The 12,728-nt window shown below is 31.8% G+C and overlaps 1 protein-coding gene across 1 annotated transcript; it reads left to right on the top strand.

Moving 5' to 3' along the window:
* The first annotated feature begins 5,652 nt into the window (after positions 1 to 5,652).
* Positions 5,653 to 9,963, top strand: LOC111207536 (protein DETOXIFICATION 49). The gene has a single exon (XM_022705687.2). It carries the CDS (start codon positions 8,187 to 8,189, stop codon positions 9,807 to 9,809), a length of 1,623 nt encoding a protein of 540 aa, XP_022561408.2. The 5' UTR covers positions 5,653 to 8,186; the 3' UTR covers positions 9,810 to 9,963.
* Positions 9,964 to 12,728: the final 2,765 nt, after the last annotated feature.

Consider the following 12,728-nt stretch of genomic DNA (forward strand, 5'->3'; position numbering starts at 1 on the left):
TGTATAAAATAAATTTTAACAAAAATTATGTTGCAATATATATTTTTCTAAGAACTATAATTACGGATTATAATATTTATCAATAACAAAATAATTTATAAATTTCTATTACAAATAAAATTTACAAATAATAAGATTTTGTAAAATAATAATTAAAAAGAAGAAGTTAAAAATACAAAAATAAGAAAAAGGAATAGAATAAAAAATCTTTGACTAACACAAAATTAGGTGAAGTTGTATAATAATGTTAAAAATATCTGGGAATTTTTTTTTAAAAGCAAAAAATGATAACTATGTCCCTTTAGACTAATCTCATATACTTTATGTCCCGTTAGGTTAATTATTTTCAAAATAGCAATAATTCCCTTAAAATTGTAATTTTTAAATATAATAAATAATGAGTTCGATCAAGTGGGATCGATCGATCCAAAATTATAAGGTCGAACTGATCGATTGATCCTGATCATTATGCAGAACAAAAAAAACACGGAGCATATACTGATCGACCTGGTCCATTTCACTCGATCGTCAAAGGTCCATTTCATACGGATCGACCGATCTTGAATTATAGACCGATCGATCCGTGAAAGCATAGATATGAATCATGGTAGAATTAATGTGAAAATTTTGTGAACAATCAATGGAATCTAGAAGACGGCGTGAGAAGAAGGTTACCACTTTTTTCGTTTTTTTTTTTAAAGATTGATTTTTCAAAATATGAAAGTGAATATTCTCAAATATTTTGTTTCCAGATTTTTAGGAATTGATTTCTTATCCGTAGAATACATCTAATATGTAGAAATCGGTTTCTACAGGTTTTTAGAATTATAGTAATGTGTAGATTTTGATTTCTACATGTTTTATATTTACAGTAAATCTGTAGAAGTCAGTTTCTACGTGTTCTAGATTTATATTAATATGTAAATTTTGATTTCTAAAGATTTTAAATTGGTAGGTTAAGCGCGGAATGTGTACTCTAAATATTTTTAGAATACTCTTATTTATGTAGATCACGTTTTCTAAACATTTTAGATTCAATGAAAAAAATGGATTTCGTTTTCTACTTCGTAGAATGTCATTTATACTTTATTTAGAACAGAATCTGAAAATTATGTTTTAAACATTTTTAGAACTGAAAAAAATATCAGTAAGTTCATATAGGTATTTTATCAATAGTTACTATTTTTCCAAATTTTTTTGTTTGTAAAACTATTTATTAAATTTTATTTTCAAAAATATTAAAGGGTATTATAGGTAAAAATGACACAAAATAGATATTAGTTTAAAAGAACATAGTTATCATTTTTTTTTGCTTTAAAAAAACAATTTTCCCAAAATATTTCTAGAAATAAGAATAAGATATTGCCATGGTGGTTTTGGAAATATAAATAACATTTTATTTACAAACAAAAAATTCCAAAACATTGAACATGAAAGCTTTTTTTTTACGTGGTGTGTTTGGAATTTATTATGTTCACTTGTAATTTTGATAGAAACTTTAATTATGACTGTATCTCAACTCTAAAACATGAGATTAGGCATGATGTTGCATTAAATTTTGATTTAACAATTTTATAAAGGGTATAACTCAAAATTGTAACTCAACCATAATACATGATAACTCAAACGTAAAATAAAAAAAAACTAAATTTAATACATGATTGGTGACATTTTTGAGTTATCTATGAGTTACACCTTTAACTCAAACTAAATCAATGTTATCACATGTTACCCCTGTTCTAAAAATCGGCCGCCTAGCCGCCTAGGCGCTATGCGTCACTTTTCCGCCCCGATTTATGCCAAATCGGTTTAAAAAATCGGGTATTTCCGCCAAGACCGCCTAAATGACCGCCTAGCCGCCTAATTTTTTTTTTTTTTTTTTTTTTTTTTTTTAGTTTTAATAATATTTTTATTTGTTTATTTGATCTAAAATTTTCTAAATATCATTTATATTCATAATTTTGATTAAAATTACACTATATTAAATTTATATATTCTATTTGTGTGTTTTTACAATCATAAACATGAAAATGTATTAATGTTATACACAATTAAAGATTAACATGTTTTATAACATAGTAAACCATTTAAAAATTCCGCCCCGCATAATTTCCGATTAATCCCCGATTTTTTCTTTAGGCGCTAGGCCCAACCCGACCGCCCGACTAGCGCCTACCGCGTTCCATAACAGGGCATGTTACCAATCAAAGCCTAAGTAGTCAAATTTTTTACATATGTTCAATTTTCAACCAAACATGTACGAAACAAAAGCCAGCAACGTACCATACAATTATGTTTATCCAATATAATATTCGCATGAATATATTCATTCTAACAAATTCATCTGTTGGGGTAACATCTTTTAACACTTGTCTCTTTTATATAAATATTATTGTTTCACCAAATTTTGTTATATACGTTTTTACCTTAATAGTTTTATGATCACTTAAATAGTTTTATGATCATATATATTACTTTTCATGTATTTTCACTATATTTTATTTTGCAATTTTTCCTTCTGTAATCTTAATATTCGAATGGAATGTTATAAAAACTATGTATTTTATCATCATTTTTAGTTTATATATTTTCACATATAACCACTCTAAGCAATTCAGTGTTGATAATAGTGCAATAGAAAACGATGACAAGATATTTGATTTTTAAGAATATTTATATATTCTTTATAGCATTAAACTAATTTTTGAAGGAATTATTAGTATTTTTATTTTAATAAAATTTTATATTATTAAAAAATTGTGTTGTATTTTGTTATCTATCTAATTTTAGTATCAATTATAGTTTATTTTAAAATATCTCACTTTATATATAAAATTTAATATATAGTTTCCCGCGAATTCGCGGGGTCCGAATCCTAGTATATATAACAAAAGAGTTGCTGGCAGTCCAATTTACACATATTTAGATTTTACTATCCTGAAAAGTCCAATATTGTGGCATCAGATGATGAGACAACCAATGAAGTAACTTTGAGAATAATCCAGAACTGCTACCTCTATTGATAAAGCATTCTTAAGGGTAGAAGTTTCTGGTTCAACTGATCAGCAGCTGTGGGGAGGAGATTAAATAACCGGCTTTTATCCATGGTCCAAAGAGACTATGGGATTAGGTCGAGAACTTCTTGAATTCAAAAAAAAAAAAAACTTTTAGGAATGCCTCTTTTTCCACATTCAGCTTAGTAAAGATTGTATCCTAGTTTGGTGTTCCTAGTAGTTGGAAATAGTTTTGGACTGTTCCTTTTCTTTAGAATTCCATTAAGTTCTATTGAAGACTTATAATTTATCTTGTCTAGGATATGATATATAGACGAACATAGGACAATACCCTAATAAGTAATAATGTCCGGCAATGAAACAATGTCAACATCGGTGCCAATGGATATATCTAACTGATAGAAAAGGATTGACGAAATAGTTTTCTTATCGAACTTGGTTCTCTCAAACTCTGATATATAACTAATTTTTGTCTGATACTACATGATCGATGCGAGGTGCCTTCCAATTTCCCATACGACCAACAATTTTGTCTCGTAACCAGATATCGTTTGATAACTCTAATGGTTTTCTTTTGAAAAGATGATCGAGTTATCTTTAAAAAAATTATATAGAGTAGTGAAGAAACTCGCGCGTTTAAAGATTTTAAAAGGCATGTATATAATTTAAAACTTAAGACGATATGCAAAGTAAATCATGTGCTGTTAAACAACTTTATAAGATATACGTAAATGATGTCTAAGATCCCACGTATAGTACTTTATTTGCTCTCTGCTATCGGATAATGGTTATCTCATACATAGAAGTCACCAAATGACAGACAGAGGTATGTCTAGTTTCTAATTTTTTTTTTAATCTAATTTAAAAAAAAAAAATTAAAATCATATCTATTGCGGGCCGCCACGTGTCGGTGAGGCCCGTAAACAGTGCACAAAACCCATCTGAAACGGTCTTCAACTCACGTCTTCTGTCACCATTTTTAAAATATTGGTAGAACCCACACACACCTTTTTGCCTAAAAAACCATTTCACATACTGCGATAATGCTGTTCTTAGAGTTCCTCATAGTACATAAGATCTTAATGGTCTTCCTTTCTTCTAGGCCAAATATATTAATACATTTTGTACAACTTGACATATATATTTTTGTTTCTCAGGATATTGTTGTTTTTGTTACCATGATCATATGAAGATATGGTTTCTAGAATATCAGTGGATAAATGCTTTGATTGGTAACACATATTAGAATTGATTTAATTTGAGTTATGCATAAAAATCAAAAATGTTACCAATCAAAAATGTTACATCGAACTATAACTTTTTTGGTAACTCAAACTACTACACATTACTAATCGGAGCCAACCATTAGAAAAATGTGGTACGCTGATTTTAGTATATCTTCGCCGAAAAATATAATCAAACGTTGACAGAATGATGCACAATTATTAGTTTGTGTTAAGAAAAAAAAGAAACAGAATTTTATTCATAAAAAACAGAATTTAGCTACCATAATAATAAATACGTTTAAATATAATGAATGGCATCGATCCCTCAACCGGAAAGTTTCTTATTATCAAACAAAATCACTTTCAGTAATTTAATATGTGGTTCATTATTGACAGTGCCGGACCAACTTTTTATATTGCCCCAATCAAAATTTAAAACTATGCCTTCATAGATGTTTTATCAAAATCACAAAACAGTATAAAAAAATAATTTAAATTTTCATTAAAAAAATCAAATTTCATAATATATTCATAAAAAACATTGATATAAAAACACTTATTGCTGAAATATAGATCTTCTTGCATTTTTCCCTGCAAAATCATCCATTAAACTCCTATAGTCAAGTTTTTTGACCATAGCAGTCTCAATTGTTATGTTTCTATTTTAGAATTACGGTTTTAACTATTATCTAAAATATAAATTTACTAATATATTTTAAAAGTTTGACAAATATTATTATAACTAAATATGCTCAATAGATAATATTTTAACAAAATAATCTACAGATTTTCTTTTTATGTATATACTAATAAATTTTTTTTTTAAATATGCCCCACTAATTTGGATGTCCTAATCCTTGGTTTGGGTGGTTTTCCCTCCAAGGCCGGCCCTGATTATTGAGCTGCACAAAACCTAAATTCTTCCATAATATATAAAATATATCTGTTAAAAAATATAAAATTATAGATCTTATCATATAAGTTCTCCTTTTTCGTCCCATTATTTCTATTTACAGTTGTGAATTATTTTATTATAATATAGTAAGCGATCGACATAACTCGTGATAAGAAAAAATATATATATATTTTTTAAGCATATAATTTTCGGTTCCCATCATCCTAAACTTAAGCTATATTAATGGTCCACATTCTATAGAAGTCAAGCATGTGACATTATAATAATGTCTATGCACAAACAATAAAATTCTTATTCCAAATCTATACCATAAAGTCATAAAGTCATAAAGTCATAAAATATTTCATTTAAAACGAATTATGGAAGCAAGCTTTACTTTTTCGCGAAACTATAATTTTCCTCTCAACTACATGAATAGGATGGTCCAATAAATTATTGTGTAAAAATTTTAAATGTGTATTAAATGGGTATATTCCATATAATTCTTCTCACTTTATTGCAAGCATCAACATCTTCCTTTTTTTTTGTTATAGAAAGCGTCCATAATTTTGAATATAATTCCGTAACAACTTGATATTAATCTTTAGGGAATTTAATGAAATAAACTCTCAACTATTGGCTCATCCATATTTAAACCCTCTAGTATTTTTATAATAAAAAAATTCCTTAACTAAAATCGGTTACAAAAACAAACCCTCTGTCTTTGCAAACGTTTATAACCTAACGCTTTTACTTTTTAACCATTTAAATGAAATAAAACAATAAGACACATTTACTAAATCATAGAAACGAAGATTTTTATTATAAACTACACAAAGTTTTGGGGTTCATTAACTCACAACAAGAAGCCCTAAAATCATAAAATGTTGAACGATAGGTGGGCAACAGAGACGGAAATTGCTAGCCTGATCCGAATACCAGTGCACCGTATTCTGTTTCTTTTCCGTGGCCCATGATGATAAAGTAATAAAAAATGGTGAGGAAATACAACAACCAAGAAACGAATTTGATTTTTTCTTTTTTTACGTTATGTGAGTTCAGTGGTCAAGATGTTCATATTAACGAGTCACCATATTATGTATAAGTCCAACTCTTTTATTTCCTTTCTTTACTGTGTCTAGAGTTTATTTGATCAAAAGGTTACATTTTTATCTTATAAGCATGACACACAAAATCAAAACATTGACATACATAATTTATTTATTTTTGATGCAGGACAAGTTTCTTTAGATTATATGTGAGTGGATATTGGACTTCAGATGGTTCATATATTGGTGATATAAGACGATGCAAAGTAGAGTTTGAAAATCCAAGTGTATCAATGCTAGTAGGCATGGTTATGAATGAAGGCTAAACATATTATAAATCATAATTTCCATATGCAGTAACTGTCAACAAGTTGGACACACAATACGTTCATGCAAGCGTGAAGCCGTGCCTAAACTATTTAAGAAACCTCGAGGAAGACCGCGTAAAAAACAGAAGGCTATAACTGAAGAAAATGTTATCACTGAGCCAACGCATTCTTCTATAGTTTCTTAGAAGATAGTTTTTTTTTTGTTTTTCTTAGGTTGTGCTTTTTATGAAATTAGTTTGTTTCGGTAAAACTATGGCCCTTTACCATGCTCTGTTTTTTGGTAAAATAAAGTGCTTTGTTTTAATGATAAAGTTTTATTTTGATATATATTGCTAGCAACCAAACATCGTGCGATTTAATAAAAAAACTTTCTGTTTTTGTGCTAATATAATGCCTCGATTTCTTTTATTGAAATGGTATAAAGAGAAAAACATGTTAAGGAATAAACGTTTGCGAAGACGGAAGGTAAGTTTTTGTAACAGAGTTTAGTTAAGGAATTCTTTTATTATAAAAATACGTGTGGGTTTAATAATGGATGTGCCAATAGTTGAGGGTTTATTTCATTAAATTCCCTAATCTTTACTTAATTTATACATTGGTTTACAGAAAGGAAAAATAGAGACGAAATTGGAAGTATATAGAAAATGTAAGGGTCATTTTCTTGTATTATTGGTCAAAGACTCAAACAATTGGAAAATCAGTTTTATTTACACCGTTTATAGTTAGGAATATAATTCTCTAAAACGTCTCAAATCTTATCTTAGAAACTCAATTTCTGTTTAGTTGTATCTAACAATCAAATAAGATGTATTGCAAATCTAGAAAGTCATTTCAATGTATAGTGCATATAACAACTATATATTTTAAGCCAGTCTTTTATGGACCACAGTTCAGCCTAAAAAGAATTTCCAGCTAATGCATAAGTCTTGTAGCTTATCATTTTTATTTGAAATATGTGAAGTTCGTCAATAATCAATTAAGTAAAATCCTGTACAAAATGAGAATGTTTCAAAAACGTAGAAGATGCGCAGTGAACCAACTATCATTTTGTGATGTATTAGTTGCTGATGTAACAAAACTTAGGAAATAGTAAAACTAACAAACAAGAAAATTATAAACAAAGACTATTATTTTTCAATATAAGCTGAGATGCATGCATTCAGAAAACGTGAAGAAAAAAAATTCCAGATAAAGGATAACTTATTTAGGCCTGGGCACGGATCGGATATCCGAGTTTTTGAAGGTATTTGTGATTTGCTTCGTAAGCCACGGATATCTATCTAATTTTTCGATTTGTTTTGCTTCGAAAAAATACGGATATTCGGAAAAACGAATATCCGGAAAATAAATAGATATTTGCGGATATTTATGAATACTTACGGATATCTCATATATTTTGATTAATGCAAATAATCTTAAAAATTTGATACAAATTTGTTTTGTAAAATAATAATTCCAAAATAGACACCAAAAAATTATTTTTCGAAATTTATATTACTTTATAGTATTTTATAAATGAAAATAAAAAACTGTTGCCAGTAGGAAGACTGGGTCATAACAATGACATAATGGCTGGTCAAAAAAACCGCCAAAACTGTTCTGTTTCTATTTGGAGGAAAAAAAAAACTTAACTGTTCCTTAATCACTTGTCTAAGCTTAATTAGCCACTTAATATGAAACTTATAACACGCCTTTCACATATCGACAGCACCTTCTTCTCTTTTCTCTCTCTCTCTCTCTGTCTCAAACCTGCAAACATGGCTGTTCCTTTGATCCTCAAGAACCAAACAGATCACCGACAAGATCCTCACCCGAACACGACCCATCTCTCCTCTACGCTTCAAGAAGCCAAATCAATCGCCAAAATATCCCTCCCGATGATCTTAACCGGTTTACTCCTCTACTCTCGCTCGATGATCTCAATGCTCTTCCTCGGCCGTCTCAACGATCTCTCTGCTCTCTCCGGCGGCTCGCTCGCCCTCGGCTTCGCCAACATCACCGGATACTCTCTCCTCTCCGGTCTCTCCATGGGCATGGAACCCATCTGCGTCCAAGCCTTTGGCGCCAAAAGATTCAAACTTTTAGGCCTCGCTTTGCAAAGGACCACGCTTTTGCTCCTCCTCTGTTCTCTCCCCGTCTCCATCCTCTGGCTCAACATCAAGAAGATCCTATTGTTCTTCGGACAAGACGAGGAGATCTCGAACCAAGCAGAGATCTTCATCCTCTTCTCTCTCCCTGATCTGATTCTTCAGTCTTTATTACATCCTCTCCGTATTTACCTCCGGTCTCAATCCATCACTCTTCCTCTCACATACTCTGCTTTCTTCTCTGTGATCCTCCACATTCCGATCAACTACCTTCTGGTTTCTTCCCTTGGTCTCGGCCTCAAAGGTGTAGCCTTGGGAGCGATATGGACTAATGTGAATCTCCTAGGGTTTCTGATCATTTATATCGCGTTTTCGGGTTTATATGAGAAGACATGGGGAGGATTCTCTATTGATTGTTTTAAAGGATGGAGATCGTTAATGAAACTAGCAATCCCTAGCTGTGTTTCAGTATGTCTAGAATGGTGGTGGTACGAAATAATGATTCTTCTTTGTGGACTGTTACTTAACCCGCAAGCAACCGTCGCGTCTATGGGAATCTTGATCCAAACCACTGCTTTGATCTACATTTTTCCTTCCTCTCTTAGTGTGAGTGTCTCTACACGCGTGGGGAACGAGCTAGGCGCGGATCAGCCTGATAAGGCAAGGATAGCTGCGAGAACCGGACTCTGTTTAAGCCTAGGGTTAGGTTTAATCGCCATGTTTTTCGCTTTGATTGTGAGGAATTATTGGGCTAGATTGTTCACGGTTGAGGAGGAGATTCTGAAGTTGACTTCCATGGTTTTACCGATCATCGGTCTTTGCGAGCTAGGGAACGGTCCTCAGACCACAATGTGTGGAGTTTTGAGAGGAAGTGCTAGACCTAAACTAGGAGCAAACATAAACTTGTGTTGTTTCTACTTTGTGGGAATGCCTGTGGCTATATGGTTAAGTTTCTTTAGTGGGTTTGACTTCAAGGGACTGTGGTTAGGTATGTTTGCAGCTCAGGGATCGTGCCTGGTTTCGATGTTGGTTGTGTTGGGTAAGACTGATTGGGAAGCTGAGGTTCATAGGGCGAAAGAACTCATGACTAGATCAAGTGATGGAGATGGTGAAGATGATAATGGTAGTGGAAGTAATACAATGCCGTTTTTGTTGGATTCTTTGGATATAGAAGAAAGTGGGAACTATAGGCATTTGAATCTGTTTTGATTTATTGTAGCACTAACGATATTTGTTTTCATTGTAAACTCTCTAATTGATTATTTTAGGAAGGAACCACTTTAAACATTAGATCGTTGGATTTTTTTAATTTAATGTAAAATATGATTTGTGAGATATATTGCATTTTTCTAGTTTAATTTCCCTTTGTTGAATAGTTGAAAGCAATGCTATAAAGTTACAAAAATCTTATCTGTCTCCTGTGATTAAATATCATGGGTGTGACATGATTTCATGAGAATGACTTAACAAACTTTAGTTTTAAACATAAACTCTCTTTGTCAAGTGGTCTTGAAGTAAATATTATATACATGTAAATGTGTATGTATACATATGAATCTGGTTATGCAATTAAAGGACAAGATAGAAGTTGGTTTCGTTGCCGGGAAATTCTAGTGCAAGAGTAAGATAAAGAATGCTTATAATAAAATAAATGTTAAACAACATGTGACGTGGTCCTCCATGAACGCATGTGTTTATGCTCCTAAGCGCGTGTATCTAACGGAAGAAGTTGTGATGCAACTTTGACGACGGCGAGAAATTTAACGTCTCCGTCAAGGTCGTCGTTTGCGACAGCGGACGCCGTGAATGACCCGCTTTTCTTTTGTATCCTTCGATTAATCTTTTTTTATTCCACTAACATCGCCGGCTTGACCCGATATCCCGTCCACTTTTTTGTTTATTTCTGTAAATTCCACACGGTTGGAAGAGATATAATATTTGTGGATTACACCTTTTACGACCACTTGATTATAACACTTATAAGAATGTATAATATTTCAATTGTAGACTATAAATGTAAGTTGTAAGTTGTAACTAATGAGGATCGTTGGCAATCATATATAGCTTTTGGATCCCCTCTTTGGCTCAAGGAACTTTGCGAGTCTGGAAGTAACCTTACCTCTTTGTAATGTTATTGTTGTGACGGACGTGAGAAAGAACAGATGCGGAAATGGATGAATAAACGCGATGTAACTACGACACAGATATTTAACGTGGTTCACCTATAGGGTTACGTCTACGAAGAAAGAAAGATCTTATTATTGGAGGTGATATTGAGCTTACAAAATGCAAGTTTAGGGTTACTTCGAATACAAGATATATATAGTAGCATCTCGCATCTAAAACCCTAGACTATACGGACACATGGGCCTAAGCCCACGATCAGATGTAACATCCATAATAACTTGATGCAACGCTCTTGATGCAACCGAGTCGGTATGATGTACGTGATGTAACATCCATCGCCAAGATGTAACATCCTGATTCAAGGCATATTAACATTTATGTTTTTGTTTTTAATCTATATGATTGTTGTTGATCCATAGGGCATAGCAGTGGTGAATAATGGATGAGTCTCTAGAAAAAGATAAAATATTCTTGTTTAATTATGTAATTATATTTATTTATTTTTAAAATAATTAAACTAATAAAATGTTGACATGTGGAGGACAAACTCTTGTAAAGAAACGAACGTCTCCTTATGACAAAACGATTCTTCTCTTTCTCTTCTTTTCATATTTACTTTCTATTTATTTTCTTTATTTTAAATCATGAGAAACTCGTAAAATTTCACCAATGTCCATGCTCTTGCATCTTCTATAAAAGTATCTCCGATGTACACCTTTATATTTTCCTCTAAAATAGAGATCTCAATTATAGAGCCGAAAATGTTTCAATGTATACATCTATAATAGAGTTCTTCTATTTTAGAAGAAAATATAGAGGAAAATTACTTTTTGCCTCTATATTCAAAGGTAGAAATATCATATCTCTATATTTCCCCTATAAATAGAAAAACTCTATTATAAAGACATACATTGGATCATTTTTACTTCTATAATAGAGTTTCTCTATTTTAGGAGAAAATATAAAAATAGAAATAGGGGTGGGTTGGAGATAGGTCTAACAGTTTGGAATTTTGTCCCTCGTTAGTATAAATGAATTCAGATGGAAAAAAAATGTAACAAAGTCATGGTGTGGATTAGTTGGTTACAAAGGAACAAGAAAGGGCCATAAGATGAAACAAAATGAACACTACAAGAAAACACATGCTTAACTACGAAAATTAACGAGGAAAAACAATCCTCGTAAATTTGCGTCGAGTTTACGACGAATTTACGTGAAAAACTAAAGTCATCGTTATTTCCTCGTAACGTAACGACAAAACTGTTTCGTCGTAAAGTGGATGTAATTTTACGAGTATTTTACGAGGAAAAACTATTTCCTCGTAAATACGACGTAAACTTTGCGTGGTATTTACGAGGTAATAGTTTACGTGTATTTAGCGAGGAAATTTTTGAATCCACCAACTTTATAGGTGTTACACGTTTTTTTTGCCCACCTAATTAATTTTCGTCGTAAATTCATAGCAAAATTACAACTACCAGATTCGAATTTTCCTATAAATATGGATGTTTGAACATCATTTTAAACACACCAACAACAAAAAACGTGAAAGAAAAAAAATGGCTGGCTCCGGGACTATTTACGAGTTGCGGAAGTGGATGTATATGCATAGAGATGCTAACGGGAGAGTGACGAAAGAATACCTTGCGGGTCTGGAGACATTTATGCATCAAGCAGATTCAACACCGCTCGCCCAAGAAAGTGGTAAGATGTTCTGTCCTTGTCGGAAATGCAACAATTCGAAACTGGCAAATCGTGAAAATGTTTGGAAGCATTTAATAAATAGAGGTTTCACGGCAAATTACTATATCTGGTTTCAACATGGAGAAGGTTTTAATTATGATCAGAATGAAGCAAGTAGTAGTAATAGCAATTTTCAGGAAAAAGAACCGGTTGATCATCATTTGCATAATGAACATAGTTACCATCAGGAGGAGATGGTAGATTATGATAGGGTTCATGATATGGTAGCTGATGCATTCGTAGCTCATGATGAAGATG

Source organism: Brassica napus, chromosome C7 (genome assembly GCF_020379485.1).
Source record: "Brassica napus cultivar Da-Ae chromosome C7, Da-Ae, whole genome shotgun sequence".
Classification (NCBI taxonomy): domain Eukaryota; kingdom Viridiplantae; phylum Streptophyta; class Magnoliopsida; order Brassicales; family Brassicaceae; genus Brassica; species Brassica napus.

Coding starts and splice junctions, on each gene's coding strand:
- LOC111207536 (XM_022705687.2), top strand. CDS start 8,187: ATGAAACTTATAACACGCCTTTCACATATCGACAGCACCTTCTTCTCT.